Here is a 20,843-nt window from a genome sequence, read left to right as displayed (position 1 = left end):
CCTGACATTAATGAACTGCAGATGGTAAATAGTTTTTCCCTTTAAAAAGTGCGTTTATTTCTCAGTCTGTTAAAATGGCAAATGCCCAAAACAAGCACACAGCTCCCTGCCACTGCAGGCTTGCCAAACTCTTTGTTCTTAAATAATCTTAAATATAACTGCCCTTTGCAGAGTTAATACTCTTACAATAGTAGCTAGCATTTAATGCTTGGAGAATCAAACTGATTTTGTCCATGATGCCGTCATTATAATTTCTAAGTGAAAAATATTATCAGTCCTGATAGGAACTCTCAAATAGAAGGTTTGGAGCTGCATTCCTTTTGTCCCCCTGAAAGATAGATAGATAGACAGACAGATAGACAGACAGGCCAGCAATTATATAATGGATATGGATATAGGGGATAAAAGAAAAAGGGGCAGAAACTGATGTCACATAGAGCCATAGTGGGTAGGCAGCTGGGGGCCAATGTACCTGTGTGACAAGAAAGAATGAACAAGGGGAGAAACAATAGTTAAACTGCTCAATTAGAAGTGCTGGCAAGAACAGCTTGGGGAAGGCAGCCTGCCTGTGTCCTTTTTTTTTTGAATTTTTGAATTTTATTTTTGTATACAGCAGGATCTTATTAGTTATCCACTTTATACATATTAGTATATATATGTCAATCCCAATCTCCCAGTTCATCACACCACCACCCCTCCCCCGCCACTTTTCCCCCTTGGTGTCCATACGTTTGTTGTCTACATCTGTGTCTCTATTTCTGCGCTGCAAACCGGTTCATCTGTGCCATTTCTCTAGGTTCCACATATATGTGTTAATATACGATATTTGTTTTTCTCTTTCTGACTTAACTTCACTCTGTATGACAGTCTCTAGATCCTTCCACTTCTCTACAAATGACCCAATTTCATTCCTTTTTATGGCTGAGTAATATTCCATTGTATATATGTACCACATCTTCTTTATCCATTCATCTGTCGATGGGCATTTAGGTTGCTTCCATGACCTGGCTATTGTAAATAGTGCTGCAGTGAACATTGGGGTGCATGTGTCTTTTTGAATTATGGTTTTCTCTGGGTATATGCCCAGTAGTGGGATTGCTGGGTCATATGGTAATTCTACTTTTAGTTTTCTAAGGAACCTCCATACTGTTCTCCATAGAAGCTGTATCACTTTACATTCCCACCAACAGCGCATGAGGGTTCCCTTTTCTCCACACCCTCTCCAGCATTTGTTGTTTGTGGATTTTCTGATGGTGCCCATTCTAACTGGCGTGAGGTGATACCTCATTGTAGTTTTGATTTGCATTTCTCTAATAATCAATGATGTTGAGCAGCTTTTCATGTGCTTCTTGGCCATCTGGATGTCTTCTTTGGAGAAATGTCTATTTAGGTCTTTTGCGCATTTTTGGATTGGGTTGTTTGTTTTTTTAATATTGAGCTGCTTGAGCTGTTCATATATTTTGGAAATTAATCCTTTGTCCATTGATTCGTTTGCAAATATTTTCTCCCATTCTGAGGGTTGTCTTTTCATCTTGTTTGTAGCTTGCTTTGCAAAAAGCTTTGAAGTTTCTTTAGGTCCCATTTGTTTATTTTTGTTTTTATTTCCATTACTCTAGGAGGTGGATCAAAAAAGATCTTGCTGTGATTTATGTCAGAGAGTGTTCTTCCTGTGTTTTCCACTAACAGTTTTATAGTGTCCAGTCTTACATTTAGGCCTTTAATCCATTTTGAGTTTATTCTTGTGTATGGTGTTAGGGAGTGTTCTAATTTCATTCTTTTACATGTAGCTGTCCAGTTTTCCCAGCACCACTTATTGAAGAGACTGTCTTTTCTCCATTGTATATCCTTGCCTCCGTTGTCATAGATTAGTTGACCATATGTGCGTGGGTTTATCTCTGGGCTTTCTATCCTATTCCATTGATCTGTATTTCTGTTTTTGTGCCAATACCATATTGTCTTGATTACTGTACCTTTGTAGTATAGTCTGAAGTCAGGGAATATAATTCCTCCCGCTCCGTTTTTTTCCCTCAAAACTACTTTGGCTATTCGGGGTCTCTTGTGTCTCCACACAAATTTTAAGATTTTTTGTTCTAGTTCTGTAAAACATGCCATTGGTAATTTGATCGGGATTGCGTTGAATCTGTAGATTGCTTTGGGTAGTATAGTCATTTTCACAATATTGATTCTTCTAATCCAAGAACATGGTATATCTCTGCATCTGTAGGTATCATCTTTAATTTCTTTATCAGTGTCTTATAGTTTTCTGCACACAGGTCTTTTGTCTCCCTAGGTAGGTTTATTCCTATGTACTTTACTCTTTTTGTTGCAATGGTAAATGGGAATGTTTCCTTAATTTCTCTTTCAGATTTTTCATCATTAGCATGTAGGAATGCAAGAGATTTCTGTGCATTACTTTTGTATCCTGCAACTTTACCAAATTCATTGATTAGCTTTAGTAGTTTTCTGGTGGCATCTTTAGGATTCTCTATCTATAGTATGTCATCTGCAAACAGTGACGGTTTTACCTCTTCTTTTCCAATTTATATTCTTTTTATTTCTTTTACTTCTGATTGCCGTGGGTAGGACTTCCAAAACTATGTTGAATAATAGTGGGGAGAGTGGACATCCTTGTCTTGTTCCTGATCTTAGAGGAAATGCTTTCAGTTTTTCACCGTTGAGAATGATGTTTGCTGTCGGTTTGTCATACATGGGCTTTATTATGTTGAGGTAGGTTTCCTCTGTGCCCACTTTCTGGAGAGTTTTTATCATAAATGGGTGTTGAATTTTGTCAAAAGCTTTTTCTTCATCTATTGAGATGATCATATGGTTTTTCTCCTTCAATTTGTTAATATGGTATATCACATTGATTGATTTGCGTATACTGAAGAATCCTTGCATCCCTGGGATAAACCCCACCTGATCATGGTGTGTGATCCTTTTAACGTGTTGTTGGATTCTGTTTGGTAGTATTTTGTTGAGGATTTTTGCATCTATATTCATCAGTGATATTGGTCTGTTATTTTCTTTTTTGGTAGTACCTTTGTCTGATTTTGGTATCAGGGTGATGGTGGCCTCATAGAATGAGTTTGGGAGTGTTCGTTCCTCTGCAGTTTTTTGGAAGAGTTTGAGAAGGATGGGTGTTAGCTCTTCTCTAAACGTGTGATAGAATTCACCTGTGAAGCCATCTGGTCCTGGACTTTTTGTTTGTTGGAAGATTTTTAATCACAGTTTCAATTTCATTACTTGTGATTGGTCTGTTCATATTTTCTATTTCTTCCTGGTTCAGTCTTGGAAAGTTATACCTTTCTAAGAATTTGTCCATTTCTTCCAGGTTGTCCATTTTATTGGCATATTGTTGCTTGTAGTAGTCTCTTAGGATGCTTTGTATTTCTGTGGTGTCTGTTGTAACTTCTCCTTTTTCATTTCTAATTTTATTGATTTGAGTCCTCTCCCTCTTTTTCTTGATGAGTTTGGCTAATGGTTTATCAATTTTGTTTATCTTCTCAAAGAACCAGCTTTTAGTTTTATTGATCTTTGCTATTGTTTTCTGTTTCTATTTCATTTATTTCTGCTCCTATCTTTATGACTTCTTTCCTTCTACTAACTTTGGGTTTTGTTTGTTCTTCTTTCTCTAGTTCCTTTAGGTTTAACGTTAGATTGTTTACTTGAGATTTTTCTTGTTTCTTGAGGTAGGCTTGTATAGCTATCAACTTCCCTCTTAGAACTGCTTTTGCTGCATCCCATAGGTTTTGGGTCGTCGTGTTGTCATTTGTCTCTAGGTATTTTTTGATTTCCTCTTTGATTTCTTCAGTGGCCTCTTGGTTATTTAGTAATGTATTGTTTAACCTCCATGTGTTTGTGTTTTTTACGTTTTTTTTTCCCTGTGATAGATTTCTAATCTCATAGCATTGTGGTCAGAAAAGATGCTTGATATGATTTCAGTTTTCTTAAATTTACTGAGGCTTGACTTGTGATCCAAGATGTGATCAATCCTGGAGAATGTTCCATGTGCACTTGAGAAAAAAGTGTAATCTGCTTTTTTTGGTTGGAATGTCCTATAAATATCAATTAAATCTATCTGGTCTGTTGTGTCATTTAAAGCTTGTGTTTCCTTATTAATTTTCTGTTTGGATGATCTGTCCATTGGTGTAAGTGAGGTGTTAAAGTCCCCCACTATTACTGTGTTACTATTGATTTTCCCTTTTATAGCTGTTAGCAGTTGTGTTATGTATTGAGGTGCTCCTATGTTGGGTGCATATATATTTATAATTGTTATATCTTCTTCTTGGATTGATCCTTTGATCATTATATAGTGTCCTTCCTTGTCTCTGGTAACATTCTTTATTTTAAAATCTATTTTATCTGATATGAGTATTGCTACTCCAGCTTTCTTTTGATTTCCATTTGCATGGAATATCTTTTTCCATCCCCTCACTTTCAGTCTGTATGTGTCCCTAGGGGTCTGAAGTGGGTCCCTATATATATGGGTCTTGTTTTTGTATCCATTCAGTGAGCCTGTGTCTTTTGGTTGAGCATTTAATCCATTCACGTTTAAGGTAATTATCGATATGTATGTCCCTATTACTCTTCTCTTAATTGTTATGGTTTTTTTTTTTTTTTTGTAGGTCCTTTTCTTCTCTTGTGTTTCCCACTTAGAGAAGTTCCTTTAGCATTTGTTGTAGAGCTGAATTCTTTTAGCTTTTGCTTGTCTGTAAAGCTTTAGATTTCTTCATCGAATCTGAATGAGATCCTTGCCTGGTAGAGTAATCTTCGTTGTAGGTTCTTCCCTTTCATCAGTTTAAATATGTCATGCCACTCCCTTCTGGCTTGTAGAGTTTCTGCTGAGAAATAGCTGTTAACCTTATGGGAGTTCCCTTGTATGTTACTTGTCGTTTTTCCCTTGCTGCTTTCAATAATTTTTCTTTGTCTTTAATTTTTGCCAGTTTGATTACTGTGTGTCTCGGCATGTTTCTCCTTGGGTTTATCCTGCCTGGGACTCTCTGTGCTTCCTGGACTTGTGTGGCTGTTTCCTTTCCCATGTTAGGGAAGTTTTCGACTGTAATCTCTTCAAATATTTTCTCAGGTCCTTTCTCTCGCTCTTCTCCTTCTGGGACCCCTATAATGCGAATGTTGTTGTGTTTAATGTTGTCCCAGAGGTCTCTTAGGCTGTCTTCATTTTTTTTCATTCTTTTTTCTTTATTCTGTTCTGCAGCAGTGAATTCCACCATTCTGTCTTCCAGGTCACCTATCTGTTCTTCTGCCTCAGTTATTCTGCTATTGATTCCTTCTAGTGTAGGTTTCTTTTCAGTTATTGTATTGTTCATCTCTGTTTGTTTGTTCTTTAATTCTTCTAGGTCTTTGTTTCACATTTCTTGCATCTTCTTAATCTTTGCCTCTATTCTTTTTCCGAGGTCCTGGATCCTCTTCACTATCATTATTCTTTATTCTGTTTCTGGAAGGTTGCCTATCTCCACTTCATTTAGTTGTTTTTCTGGGGTTTTATCTTGTTCCTTCATCTGGTACATAGCCCTCTGCCTTTTCATCTTGTCTATCTTTCTGTGAATGTGGTTTTTGTTCCACAGGCTGCAGGATTGTAATTCTTCTTCCTTCTGCTGTCTGCCTTCTCTTTATTTTTTTTAATTTATATTTTATTGAAGTATAGTTGAATTACAGTGTTGTGTTAATTTTTGCTGTACAGCAGTGTGACTCATATATATATATATATATATACACACACACACATTCTTTCATATTCTTTTCCATTGTGGTTTATCACAGGATATTGAATATAATTCCCTGTGCTCTACTGTAGAACCTTGTTGTTTATCTATTCTCTGTATAATAGTAGTTTGCATCTGTCAACCCCAAACTCCCAGTCCAACCCTCTCCTCCGCCCCGACCTTGGCAACCACCAGTCTATTCTCTATGGGACACAGATCTCTTGACTAACAAGGAAGTGTCCTTTTTTGGTTCTTACTATTCCTTTTAACAGTTTTCAAAATAATTTCTTTCTTATTTGGGTCCCAGACACAGGGTATATAATTAAAATATGGCCTTCATTCCTGTAGGAAAGCATGGAACAGAGGCATTTTCTTTCCTTCTCCCTAACGCAGTGTGTCTACGACCGTTGAGCTTTGCCACAGCAGATGAATTGTGTTGAAAGTTAAAATAGAATACATTGGGTTTCTAGATGGAATTGTTTTCTTAATTTCATTTTCCTGTTGTTCATTGAATGGATATGGGTGAACAGTTGATTCTCGTATATTGACCTTGTATCTTGTAACTGTTGAACTAGATTGTTACTTCTAGTTTTGATACCCTAAATTTGAATAAGATTTTTAAAGCAAGTTTATGTTTTATTTTTACATATTTTAAAATATTTTTACATATTATGAAATTCACTTACTGTAATTCCATGGTTTTTGGAAATCTGTAAAATCATAGAGTAGTCACCACAATCTAGTTTTAGAACATTTTCATCAGCCCCAAAAGTTCAGTCTTTATAAATTCGACTTTCCTATACATTTTATAGGAGTGGAGTCACACAGCATACAGGGTTTCATGTGTGGCTTCTTTCACCTAGCAGGATGTTTTTGAGGTTCGCCCGAGTACCCTAGTGTGCTCCTTTCAGCTGCTGGATAGCAAGACAGTTTATGGGTATAGCACATTTTGTTTATCCATTCACCAGTTGTTGGACATTTGCAGTGTTTCCGTGTTCTGGCTCTGAATAATGTTATGGATATTCCTGTTCATGTCTCAGTGTGGCCGTAAAGTACAGGTTCTCTTGGATAGACTCCTAGGGGGAAAATTGCTGGGTTGCGTGGTGAACTTACATTTTAACTTTCCGCCAAATTGGCAGACTGGTTTCCAGAGCGGAAATAACGAGTGTTCCAGGTCCCCACACCCTCTCCAACGCTTGTTATTTTCTGCCTTTTTGATTATAGCTGTTGTAGAGGGTGAATAACGGGATTTCATTGCGGGTTTGATTTGCATTTTCCTGAGGGCTAGTGATATTGAGCATCTTTTCATGTGCTTGTCAGCTATTTATAGATCGTTTCTGGAGATGTGTCTATTTGGACCTTTTGCCCATTTTTATGTGGGTTGTCTTTTTAACATTGAGAGTTCTTTGTGTAGTTTGGAAACCAGTCCCTTATCAACACATGATTTGCAAAAATGTTCTCTTAATCTGTGACTTCTCTTTTCGGGTTTTTTTTTTTTTTTTTTTTTTGCCGTACTCGGGCCTCTCACTGCTGTGGTCTCTCGTGTTGTGGAGCACAGGCTCCGGACGCACAGGCTCAGCGGCCATGGCTCACGGGCCCAGCCACTCCGCAGCATGCGGGATCCTCCCGGACCAGGGCACGAACCCGCGTCCCCAGCATCGGCAGGCAGACTCTCAACCACTGCGCCACCAGGGAAGCCCTCTTTTCATTTTCATATTAGTGTTTTTTAGAAGCTCAAGCATTTCATTGCGATGTAGTCCAACTTACCAACTTTTTATTTTATGGATGGTACCTTTGGTATCATATCTCAGAACATTTTGCCAACCCAAAATCACAGAGATTTCTTTCCCCCATGTTTTCTTCAAATATTTATAGTTTTAGCTGTTAACGTTTCAGTCTATTATTCATTTTTTAAAATATTTATTTATTTATTTATTTCATTTTTGGCTGCATCACGTCCTAGTTGTGGCATGCGAGATCTTCATTGAGACATGTGGGATCTTTTGTTGTGGTGCACAGGCTCTTCGTTGTAGTGTGTGGGCTTCTCTCTAGTTGTGGCATGCAGGTTTTCTCTCTCTAGTTGTGGCGTGCGGGTTCCAGAGCGCGTGGGCTCTGTACTTTGCTGCACACGGACTCTAGTTGAGGCACGCGAGCTCAGTAGTAGTGGCGCGCCAGCTTAGTTGCCCCGCGGCATGTGGGATCTTAGTTCCCTAACCAGGGATCGAACCCATGTCCCTGCATTGGAAGGCACATTGTTTACCACTGGACCACCAGGGAAGTCCCTGTTATTCATTTTGATTTCACTTTTATGTATGGTGTAAGGTTAGCATCTAAATTCATATTTTTGCATGTATTTCTAGTTGTCTTGCCACCGTTTGTTGAAAGTCTATCCTTTTTTCCGTTGGTTTGTTTTGGCAAAAATCAACCATAAACGTAAGGAATTCTGGACTCTCAATTTTGTTCTTTTGATTTACATAACTATTTTTGTGCCAATACCACACTGTCCTGATTACTGTGGCTTTATAGCAAGTTTTGAAATCAGGTAGCATGTATCCTCCAACTTTGTTCTTTTTCAGAATGCATTTGGGTATTCTAGCTCCTTTGAATTTTATATAAATTTTAGGATTGGTTTGTCCATTTCTACAAAAAAGCCTGCTGGGATTTTGATAGTGAATGCATTGAATTTATAGATCAGTTTGTGTAGGATTGTCATCTTGACAATATTAAGTGTTCAGCCCATGAACATGAAACGTCTTGCCACTTATTTAGATCTCCTTTATTTATTATAGTTTTAACTGCACAAGTCCTGCATATCCTTTATTAAATTTATTCCTGTTGTTATTCTTTTTTCTTAAATATTTATTTTGTTTATTTTTTTCTTTGGCTGCATCGGGTCTTAGTTGCGGCATGTGAGGTCTTCATTGAGGCACGTGGGATCTTTTGTTGCAGCACAGGCTCTGTTCTGGCGTATAGGTTTTCTCTCAGTAGTTGTGGCATGTGGGCTTAGTTGCCCCACGGCATGTGGGACCTTAGTTCACCGACCAGGGATTGAACCTGTGTCCCCTGCATTGGAAGGAGGATTCTTTACCCCACTGAACCACCAGGAAATTCCCCTGTTGTTATTCTTTTTGATGTTATTGTGAATGGAATTGTTTTAATGTCAGTTTTCTGTTACTTGTTGCTAGTGTATAGATATAATTGATTTTTGCACCTGCAACCTTGCTGAACTCGTTTATTACTTTCTAGTAGCATTTTGTGGATTCCATTGGCTTTTCTATGTATAGGATTCTATCATCTGCACATAAAAACCTCTTCCTTTCTAATTTGGGCCCTTAATTTACTTTTCTGTTCTTTGCCTTTTTTTTCTTATTGCACTTTTTAGAACCTCCAGTATATTGTTGAATAGAAGTGGTCAGGGTGGACATCCTTGTTATGTTTCTGACTTAGAGGAGAAAGAATTCAGTCATCCATCATTAAATATGATGTTCACTGTTGATTTTTTTGTAGATTCCCTTTATCAGATTGAAGATGTTCCATCTATTCTTTGTTGAGAGTTTTTGCCATGAGTGTTGTTGGATTTTGTCAAATGCTTTTCCCGTATCTATTGAGACGATCATGTTTTCTTTTATTAAAATGTAGTATTACATTAATTGATTTTGAAACATTAAACCAACTTTGCATTCCTATGATAAATCCCATCTGGTCATGTGGACAGTCCTTTTTATTTCTTGCTTGATTTTTTGTTATGTGTTTGGAATGGCTCCAGTATCAGGGTAATACTGGGCTCATAGAATGAGTTGGAGAATGTTGCCTTTCCTCTATTTGTGAAATAGTTTGTTGAAGATTGGAATTATTTCTTCTTTTAAATATTTGATAGAATTTACCAGGGAGGTCCTCTGGGCCTGAGCTTCTCTTTGTGAGAAGATTTTTAATTACTGATTCAATTTCTTTACTTTTCTGTGTCTATTCAGATTTTCTGTTTTCCTAGTGAGCTTTGGTAGTTTGTGTCTTTCAAGAAATTTTTGCATATCATCTAAGTCATTGAATTTATTGGCATAAAGTTAATAATATTCTCTTATACCATATGAGCATCTGTAATGCCTGTAGTGATGTCACTCTTCCGACTCTTGATATTGTAAATATGTATTCTCTCTTTTTATCAGTCTAGCTAGCAGTTATTAATTATATTGAGCTTCTCAAAGAACTAGCTCTCAGTTTAATTCATTTTTTCTATTATTTTTCCCTTTTATCTTTATTATTTCCTGCCTTCCACTTCCTTTGCATTTAATTTGCTCTTTTTCTAGTTTATCAAGGTATAAGCTGAGGTCATTGATTTGAAAACTTTCTTCTTTCCTAATATGGATGTGTTTCTTTTTTTTTGTGGTACGCGGGCCTCTCACTGCTGTGGCCTCTCCCGTTGCGGAGCACAGGCTCCAGACGCACAGGCCCAGCGGCCATGGCCCATGGGCCCAGCCGCTCCGCAGCATGTGGGATCCTCCCAGACCAGGGCACGAACCCATGTCCCCTGCATCAGCAGGCGGACTCTCAGCCACTGCGCCACCAGGGAAGCCCCATAATATAGATGTTTAATGTTATAAGTATTCCTCTAACTATTGCTTTAGTGGCATCCTACAAATTTGGATATGTTGTGCTTTCGTTTTCATAGTTCAAAATTCTTTTCTAAATTTCCTTTTCATATCTTTTTTTTTAAATAAATTTATTTTATTTATTTTTATTTTGGGGGGGCTGCGTTGGGTCTTCATTGCTGCGCGTGGGCTTTCTCTAGTTGCGGTGAGCAGGGGGCTACTCTTCACTGTGGTGCGCAGTCTTCTCATTGCAGTGACTTCTCTTGTTGTGGAGCACGGGCTCCAGGCGCATGGGCTTCAGTAGTTGTGGCACTCGGGCTCAGTAGTTGTGGCACGCAGGCTCAGTAGTTGTGGCAACACTGATGAAAGGTAATAATAATTAAAAATTGGGGGTTTTTTAATTAATTAATTATTTTTTTGGCTGCGTTGGGTCTTCATTGCTGCACGTGGGCTTTCTCTAGTTGTGGCGAGCGGGGGCTTCTCTTGTTGCGGAGCACAGGCTCTAGGTGCACGGGCTTTAGTAGTTGTGGCACGCAGGCTCAGTAGTTGTGGCTTGCGGGCTCTAGAGCGCAGGCTCAGTAGTTGTGGCACATGGGCTTAGTTACTCCACGGCATGTGGGATCTCCCCAGACCAGGGCTTGAACCCGTGTCCCCTGCATTGGCAGGTGGATTCTTAACCACTGCACCACTGGGGAAGTCCCTCATATGTTTTCTGATCCATGGGTTATTTAGAAGTGCATTACATAGTTTCCAAATATTTGGGGATTTTCCGAGGAGCTTTCTGTTTTGGATTTCTAATTTAATTATGTTCTGGTCAAAGAACACACATATTTTGTATGATTTGAGTCCTTTTGAATTTATTGACTCTTGTTTTATGGCCCAGAATATTGTCTGAGTGATTATTCTGTATGCACTTGAGAAGAACATGTGTTTTGATGTTTTGATGGAGTATTCTCTGAATGTCAATTAGGTGAAGTTGGTGGTTAGTGCTGTTCAAATCTACTGTACCCTTGCTGATTTTCTGTTCTGGCACTTACTGAAAGAAGGGTATTGAAATCTCCAACCATAATTGATCTATTACTCTTTGCAGTTCTTTCAGTTTTGGCTTCATGTATTTTGAAGCTCTGTCATTAAGTTCATAAATATTTAGGAATGTTATATTCTCTTGATTAAATGACCCCCTTATCCTTATGAAATGATCATCTTCATTTTAAGTACTATTCTTTGCTCTGAACTCTACTTCGATATCAGTATATTCGCTGTAGCTTTCTTTTGACAAGTGTTAGCGTGGTATATCTTTTTCTATTTTTATTTGTAATCTTTGTGAATTTGTTTCTTCATATTTAAATTGTGTTTCATGTATGCAGCACATAATTCAGTTTTGCTTTTTAAACCTTAACTGACAGTCTCTGCGTCTGAAAATTGGTGTGTTTCAGCTTTGCACAGTGGCAGTATTACAGCCAATGGGCTTTATCCGAGGCATGATTATTGTTAATTGAAAACTCTTTCGCATACCCTGCCATGATGACTTGAAATGCAGTCAGCATTGGCAATTTTTGACAGTCTCTACAGAGACTGAATTTTTTTTTAAATGGTATGTTTACACTACTTCCTTTTAATATGATTGTGTCTGTCATCCTGCTATTTGTTTCCTATTTGTCCCATATGTTTCTTGTTCCCATCTTCCTCTCTTTCTTTTTTTCATTAATCAGGTGTTTTTTTAAAAAATTCCATTTATATCCTCTTCTTACTCCTTAGCTATAACTCTTTGGATTTTTTTTTTCACTTTAATTGTTACTTTAGCCTGTACAACTTTCGCTTATCACAGTCTGCTTTCACGGGATATTATACCATTTCATGTGTCGTATAAGAACTTTACAGTAGTGTGCTTCCATTTCTCCCCTCCCAGGCTTTGTACTGTCATTTGTCAAGCATTTTATTTCCATCTGTGTTTTATACCCCACAATACATTGTTTGTTTTACTTCTGCCTGTAGGTCTTCCTTTAGCAGTTTTTAGTGCTGGTCTTTTTGTCATGAATTCCTTTTATTTGTCTTTCTTTTTTTCTTTATTAAGATATAATTCACATACCATACCATTTACGTATTCAAAGTGGACAATTCAGTGTTTTTAGCACATTGATAGAATTGTGCCACCTTTATTACAGTTTTACTTTAGAATAGTTTTACCCCTCCCCCAAAGAAACCCCATCCCCATTATTAGTTGTTCTGCTCCTCCCCTATTCACACTTTTGGTGAGGGAGGGATCCCCCACCCTAAATACTACAAGATGGCCAACACACAACGCCCAGCCCTGGACAGGTGAGACAAACAGCAGTTTATTAGACACATACTCATGGCTCAGGGGAGGAGGAAACCCCACAAGAGCGGGGCCTCAGACGTGTTGCGCTTGGGAGCAGAGTGGACAAACATGGACTTTGGGAGGCGGGCTTTATAGGGACATGAGAATGAGCCACCCTGGTTCCCATGAGGGGACGTGATTGGCTCGTCTGAACAGTTTCACGGGCTGGCAGAGAAGTGAAGCTTGTGGGATTAGGAACTTGGTAGGACGGGGCTGGTACAGTTGAGGGGAACCTTTTTCACTGGGAGGGCATATCTGGTGAGAGCCGGGAAACTCATGGTGGTTGGGCCTTTGGGGCCCCATGAGGCTCAGGGATGTGCAGGCAGCCCGTACTGTTGAATCTTAACTTCAGACCTTACACCACAGCAGTCAGTCCCCTTTCTTCTCCAGTCCCTGGCAACCACAGATCTACTTTCTGCGTCTGTGGATTTGCCTCTTCTGGACATTTCATACAGATGGACTCATACGATATGTGGTATTTTGTGTCTGGCTTTTTCCCCTTAGCATTATGTTTTCAAGGGTCCTAGCGTGTATCAGTACTTCACTCCTTTTATTGCTGGTTATTATGCCACTCTGTGGATTTACCACATTTTATTCATCTACTCCTCAGTTGATGGGCATTTGGGTTGTTGCCATGTTTTTGGCTGTTATGAATAATGGTGCCATGAACATTTGTGTATACATTTTTGTGTGGATGTTTGTTTTCACTTTTATTTGGTATATACATAGATTTTCCTTTATTTTTGAAAGCTTTTTGGCTGGATATAAAATTTGGGTTGATACGCTTTTTTCTTGCAGCGCTTTTAAGATACTCCTCCACAGTCCTCTAGTTTGCATTATTTCTGATAAGAAATCTGCTGTCATCCTTTTTTCTTTTTTAAACTTTTTATTTTATATTGGAATATAGCTGATTAACAATGTTGTGATAGTTTCAGGTGCACAGCAAGCAACTCAGCCATACATATACATGTATCCATTCTCCCCCCAAAGTCCCCTTCCATCCAGGCTACCACATAACATTGATCAGAGTTCCCTGTGCTATACAGTGGGTCCTTGTTGGTTATCCATTTTAAATATAGCAGTGTGTACACGTCAGTCCCATACTCCCTAACTGTCTCTTCCCCCTATCCTTCCGCCCTGGTAACCTCCCTTTATTCTCCAAATCTGTGAGTCTCTTTCTGTTTTTGTAAATAAGTTCATTTGTATCATTTCTTTTTAGATTCTAAATATAAGGGGTATCATACGATATTTCTCTTTCTCTGTCTGACTTATTTCACTCAGTATGACAATCTCTAGGTCCATCCATGTTGCTGCAAATGGCATTATTTCATTCTTTTTAATGGCTGAGTAATATTCCATTGTATATATGTACATCTTCTTTATCCACTCCTCTGCTGATGGATATTTAGGTTTCTTCCATGTATTAGCTGTTGTAAACAGTGCTGCAGTGAACATTGGGGTGCATGTATCCTTTCAGACCACATTTTTTTCTGGATATATTCCCAGGAGTGGGATTGCTGGGTCGTATGGTAGTTCTCCATAGTGGCTGTATCAATTTACATTCCCACCAGCAGCGCAAGAGGGTTCCCTTTTCTCCACACCCTCTCCAGCATTTATATTGTTTGTGGATTTTTTGATGATAGCCATTTTGACTGGTGTGAGGTGATACCTCATTATAGTTTTGATTTGCATTTCTCTAATAATTAGCGATGTTGAACATCTTTTCATGTGCCTCTTGGCCATCTGTGTGTCTTCTTTGGAGAAGTGTCTATTTAGGTCTTCTGCCCATTTTTTGATTGGGTTGTTTTTTTTTGATGATATTAAGCCTCTTGAGATGTTTGTAAATTTTGGAGACTAATCCCTTTTTGGTCACATCATTTGCAAATATTTTCTCCCAACCTGTGGGTTGTCTTTTCATTTTGTTTATGGTTTCCTTTGCTGTGCAAAAGCTTTTGAGTTTAATTAGGTTCCATTTATTTATTTTTGTTTTTATTTCCATCACTCTGGGAGACAGATCAAAAAAGATATTGTTGTGATTTATGTCAGAGAGTGTTCTGCCTATGTTTTCCTCTAGGAGTTTTATAGTGTCCAGTCTCACATTTAGGTCTTTTATCCATTTTGAGCTTATTTTTGTGTATGGTGTTAAAGAATTATCTAATTTCAGTTTTGTACATGTAGCTGTCCAGTTTTCCCAGCACTATTTGTTGAAGAAACTGTCTTTCCACCATTGTGTACTCTTGCCTCCTTTGTTTTAGGTTAATTGACCATATGGTTTATTTCTGGGCTTTCTATCCTGTTCCCTTGATCTATATTTCTATTTTTATACCAGTACCATACTGTTTTGATGACTGTAGCTTTGTAGTATAGTCTGAAGTCAGGGAGCCTGATTCTTCCAGCTTCGTTTTTCTTTCTCAAGATTGCTTTAACCTTATGGGCACCAAGGGGGGAAAGCGGGGTGGGGGTGGTGGTGGTGGTGGTGGTGGGATGAATTGAGAGATTGGGATTGACCTGTATACACTAATATATATAAAATAGGTTAATAATAAAAAAATAAAAGATTGCTTTGGCTTGCTGTCATCCTTATCTTACTCCTTTGAACATACAATGTTTTGGCTGCTTTTAAGTTTTTCTTTTCATCATTGGCTTTAAACAGTGTGGTTACGATATGCTTTGGTGTAGTTTTCTTCATGTTTCTTGTGTTTAGGGTTTCCTGAAATTCTTGGATCTGTGGGTTTATAGTTTTCATCGGATTTGTAAACACATCAGCCATTGTTTTCTTCAGATATTTGTTCTGTCCCACCTGCACTGTGGGACTCCAGTAGGTTGCTTGAAGTTGTCCCACAAAGAATAACTGACATTCTTTTAATTTGGCAGATTTCCTTTTTCCCTGTGTCTTTTATTTTGGATAGTTTCTATTGCTATGCCATTAAGTTCAGTATCTTTTCTAAAATCTAATCTGCTGTCCATCTCATCCAGTATATTTTTCACCTCAGATATTGTGGTTTCCATCTCTAGAAGTTTGGTTTGTGTCTTTTTTGTATCTTCTAGTTTCTGCTTAAGTTTTGAGGATATGGAATACAATTACAATAACTATGTGTCTTTGTCTGCTAATTCTAGTATCTGTGTCAGTTTCTCTTGAGTGATTATTCTCTTTAGCGTGAGATGTCTTTTTCTGCCTTCTTGCGTTCCTGACAGTCTTTGACTGGGTGCCTGACATGTGAAATTTACTTTGTTGGATGCCAGATCGTTTTGTCTTCCTCTCAGTCTTCTTGAGCTTTGTCTTGGGATGCAGTTAAGTTACTTGGAAGCAGTTTGATCCTTTCAGGTCTTTTATGATGTGTTAAGTGGGTTTGTTGCCATGGTCAGTCTGGGTTAATTACTCTGTGCTACAGAGGCAGGACCTTCCTAATACTAAATGCCCTTGAATTTACATGCTGTTTTTACATGCTGTCTGTGGAGGGGGCACTGTGGCCCAGTGTGAGTGCCACTAGTTCTTTCCCAGCCTCAGGGAGTTTCCTTACACATGTTCCCTGATCAGTGCTCTCCTGCATACTTGAGGGGGGCCTCTGCAGACCTGTAGGATTCTCTCCTTGCCGGGCTGCCCTCTTCTGTCTGGTAGGCTGTGCTGTGAACTCTGGCTTGCCTTGGTCTCCCTGCGCTGTCAGCCAAGGGAGGCCTCTGTGCTCTGCCACACTGCACTCTCTCTGCACCCCGGCCCAGGGACTCCCTCAGGTCAAGCACAGGGCTCCTCATTTGTTTTCCGAAGCTCAGGATCACTGCCTTCTGTTCTTTGAGGCCTTACTCTTGAAAGTTGTTTGTTTTCCCCTTAGGTTATTTCAGTTGGGAAGCTAAATTCAGTTCCTTTTACTCCATCTTGGATGGAAGAGAATCTGCCCAGGGGGTTTTGACAGATGAATAAACTACTTGGGATCCAAACTATTAAATGAATTATTTTTCCAGCAGAGATTTTTGTTAGTATTTAAAATTCTTTTCCTGATAAACTTCTTGGTTTAATTAAGTTTTCTGTTACCTTTATAGCTTGCCTCTGAAGATTGATTTGCTAGATAGTCCAGACTTACTGGAAACAACCATTGATGATGTAGTTGGGGCACCTGACACCATGGCCATGTCCCAAGCCCCAGGTGAAGTGAGCACAGCCACCAGGCAGGCTGGATTAGAGGGGCTGGAAGGTGAGTGAGGAGTAACTAAACGTTCTGTGTAACATCACTGGCATCGCCCTAGTCTGTGCCCGCCTTTGAAATGAGCTTAAACAGGCAGTTCCTCTAAGAATATTTTATGCAGTGGTTGGATTTGAAATGTTACTGTAGAATAGTTATGCCTTCTTGCCTTTTTGGCTTAAGGGTCCATTGAAATATTTAAGATCACATAATTGAGACCATTAAACATTTGTATCATTTATAAGTTCTTAAACATTTTTGAATTTTCAAATTTGCTTTTTACTTTGTTTCTTGAGTGAAAATTAATAGTAAAAAGTTTCCTTAGAGATCTAGGGCACAGGATTGAATGAATGTTTGGACATTCCATTAGTTCACAGATAGTATTTTGTTATTAATGAGGGCTGTTGTTGCCCAGACCCACAAAAATAAATAATCCAGAAAGAATGCTGCCTTCCTTAACTTTTTAGAAGGTTAAAAGGAAACAGTAAGTTGCACATTGAAAATTTCTATATACTTGTGAGTTTGATTTGATATTAAAGCATAAACTGTCTTCAAACAGGAGCTTTCTGTTGAATCTCAGTGTGTGTTCATTGAAAAGCAGCTTATGTTTATGTGGCTCTTGCCAATTTTGATTTCTGTTGCTAAAATTAAGACACTCTCTTTAAACAACTTATTGGAAATTGCCAGTGAGTATGCTGTTGTCTCTGAGGAGTGTAGAATACAGCAATAGTATTTAGTAATTTAGAAAGAAGCATTAGTGAAAAGTTGCACAGTGCTTCTGCTTCATAGAACATGCTGAAGTACTGCTGGTAACTGGAATTAAAAATTTGTTCTGGGGCTTCCCTGGTGATGCAGTGGTTAAGAATCCGCCTGCCAGTGCAGGAGACACGGGTTCTAGGAAGATCCCACGTGCCGCGGAGTAACTAAGCCCGTGTGCCACAACTACTGAGCCTGCGCTCTAGAGCCCGTGAGGCGCAACTACTGAGCCCACGCGCCACAACGACTGAAGCCCACACGCCTGGAGCCAGTGCTCCAGAACAAGAGAAGCCACCGCAGTGAGAAGCCCGCGCACCGCAACGAAGAGTAGCCCCCGCACGCAGAAACGAAGACCCAATGCAGCCAAAAATGAATAAATAAGTAAATTTATTTTAAAGAAGAATCACCTGGAGAATTTTTAAAACTACCAATACCAGAAAACTACATTCAGAAATCTGATATCATTGTTCTAGGGTCAGCTCTGGGAATCAGTATTTCTTAAAAATTCCACATCTTATTCTAATGTGTAGCCAAGGGAAAGATGTACAGAATTAACTGATGGACACTTTTGGAAGATCCCTTTGACCAAGAGCAAATGATTTCATAGTTTTTCCCTCCCTTCTTCTACCTGATTATATAGAAATTATTAGGCATTCAACAGCTTCTTTGTCAAGTGGACAGTGTAAAATTTCAAACTCCCACCAAATTGGTCCCTGCAAAATAAGATTAATACAACTACCAGTTGTTAAATAGAACTCATTTAAAGCTAAATTGTCTTTAATGTATCATCTTTCAGTGGCTGGAGGATTTTATGTGCAATGTGTTTTGCATGTAGTGAAGCCAGGACGCTTGCCCTTCATCACACCTGGCGTCACCAGAATGTAGTAGGTTGGGTCAGCGAGTGCATAAATGTGTGTCCCCCGTCAGTCTGCCCCGCGTAAGTTTAGCTGTAGCTGTGTGTAGTCAGGGCCAGGGAAGGAACAGCCGAGTGCTGAGCTTGCAGCGGGGGCTGGGCTGCGCCTAGGAAGGAAGGCCGTGCCACAGGTGCTCTGTGCCTTTTCCTCTACTCTCATGACTGAGCTTTCTCAGCCATACGTGCCATGGGGATTCCACATCCAGCAGAGCAGACACAGGGTGATGTTCCTATTTAGGTTAGCTCTTAATCAAATTAATGGAGAGTTTCTTGGTGATGGAATATCTGTTCCGTAGTGATCTGGGTTATTACCTGTAATTGATGGTAACTGATGTTGAGGGGTGTGGAGAAAGCCTAAGTCTTCACCCTTACACGGCTGTGACAGCCTGTCAGACTAAACGGCTGTTTTCCCGTTTTTTTCCAGCATTAAAAGATGTCTCAGAGAAGCTCAAACACCTTGAAATGGAAAGTGGTCCTTTGCCAGCCAGTCATCCCAACAGGGACGTTAACATCAGCAACCAGGTATTCAGAGTCCTCCTTTGTTTGCCTGTCACACAGCTCCAGACCTCTGAGAAATCATTTCCATCGAAAGCCATTACTTTTTCTTTTCTTTCACTGGGAAATCTGTCTGTGCTGAACGCTTATAAACCTGTTTTACCATTTACAAAGGTGAAATTCGTGAATGTGCAGGAGGAAACATGGGCATCAACGTTAAGACCTATAAGGTCATCGCAAGTTTTTTTTAAACACAGTCAAAAGTGATATGGTTATTAAACTTTTATTTTTATTCAGCCCAGCCATCCCTGTTGAATGAATTTTGTTTTGGTTTGGTTTTAAAGAGGGAAGGGGAACATCTGACTTGCAGCTCTTTCATCCCTGGACCACTAGCTGGGATTCCTCAGAGACCAGGATGGAGCACAGAGTGATGTCGTTTCTTATGTAGCCATTGTGAAGATTGTCCTTTTGAATCCAAGTCTTTTTTTTTCCCTTCTATTATGTTTTTTCTTAGAAATGTCTTTTAGAAGCTGATTGAATTTCAGAAAGTCTTTCCTGTTTTTGACCCCTCAGTATTTTTCAATTATATTGGTCTGTTTCCTTCACATTGTTATTTTTTTCTGCTGACTCTGTAAGGTAGGGGAATGCGGGGTCAGAGACAGAAGGGTTAATTGAAAGCTTTAGATGCAAGCTTTAGATAGTTGACAATTAATCTGACAAAAATTTGGTGGAGACCTGGAGTGATCATAAAGAAGAAAGAAGCCAGGTAAACCCTGGCTGGGTTGTGAAGGTGGGGAGCACACTTTGCTATAATGTAACTGAGCCTCTCAACCAGAGGCTCTATTAAATTCGTTGTGAAGCCTTGGGAAAATGAGTACAAATGTGGGTTTAAGATAGGACAGGGAGTAAGAGAGTGGGTTAGGTGAATGGTATGCCATCAAGGCGTATTTTAGGGCTCACATAGCTAGGAAAATAATAGCTAATACTTAGTGAGGGCTTACTCAGTGCCAGGCAGGAATAACAGGAGAGAATTCAGTACTGTACTAATAAATAAGGGATATCAGACTAGTTAATAACTCTTCAGCTAGTGCTGTGTACGAGTTTGTCAACTGAAAAAAAAGCACAACCTAAAAGTTGAGAGATATGTGTTATTTGGTGGACTTTCTTAGTACTTTGAGCCTGGGACACAGCATCTGAGATAGCTCTGAGGGACGGCTCCAAAGAGGCGGGCGAGGATCTATAGGAGTTTTTGCAACAAAGACCAGGTAGTGGGAACATCAAAAGATTACTGTTAATAAGAGAAAACCTGGGGGCTTCCCTGGTGGCGCATTGGTTGGGAGTCCGCCTGCTGATGCAGGGGATGCGGGTTCGTGCCCCGGTCTGGGAAGATCCCCCATGCCGCGGAGCGGCTGGGCCCGTGAGCCATGGCCGCTGAGCCTGCATGTCCGGAGCCTGTGCTCCGCAACGGGAGAGGCCGCGGCGGTGAGAGGCCCGCGTACTGCAAAAAAAAAAAAAGAAAACCAGGCATCTCACATTAAGGAATTTAGTGCTTTTCTATATATGGGAAGATGCAAGAGTCTGGGCTCACTGAAATCATTCTTTTGATATGTACCTCAACTATCTGGGGCCAAGATCCTGTGCTTTTCCATCCTGAATCCCCTCAGGGTGCACCGTGTTGGGGGAGGGAGCTGCAGTGGCTGTGCTAGTTGAACTTGACAGTGGGCAGCCCATTTGTTTCAGTCCTGAGTTCCCTCAGGGCTCACTGTCAGGCAGCTATAATGTGGTGGCTTGATGGCTGCAACATCCTTTGCTGATATGGCAGCAACATTTTATCTG

The 20,843-nt window shown here is 39.6% G+C and overlaps 1 protein-coding gene and 1 non-coding gene across 7 annotated transcripts in view; both read left to right on the top strand.

The window, feature by feature from the left end:
• EPB41L5 (erythrocyte membrane protein band 4.1 like 5) overlaps positions 1-20,843 on the top strand; it is a 143,538-nt gene that overhangs the window by 92,314 nt on the left and 30,381 nt on the right. For all 6 annotated transcript variants that reach the window (XM_060017049.1, XM_060017051.1, XM_060017050.1 and 3 more), the window contains 2 exons: positions 16,704-16,855; positions 18,937-19,034. In XM_060017049.1, coding sequence (XP_059873032.1) covers positions 16,704-16,855; positions 18,937-19,034 — 250 coding nt within the window. The remainder of the gene's footprint in view (positions 1-16,703; positions 16,856-18,936; positions 19,035-20,843) is intronic.
• On the top strand, positions 11,741-11,881 carry LOC132428825 (U4 spliceosomal RNA). Its single transcript, XR_009520218.1, has one exon. It is a non-coding gene; the product is annotated as a U4 spliceosomal RNA (small nuclear RNA).

This window comes from Delphinus delphis, chromosome 7 (assembly GCF_949987515.2).
Source record: "Delphinus delphis chromosome 7, mDelDel1.2, whole genome shotgun sequence".
Classification (NCBI taxonomy): domain Eukaryota; kingdom Metazoa; phylum Chordata; class Mammalia; order Artiodactyla; family Delphinidae; genus Delphinus; species Delphinus delphis.
This window is presented reverse-complemented; position numbering and strand designations above follow the sequence as displayed.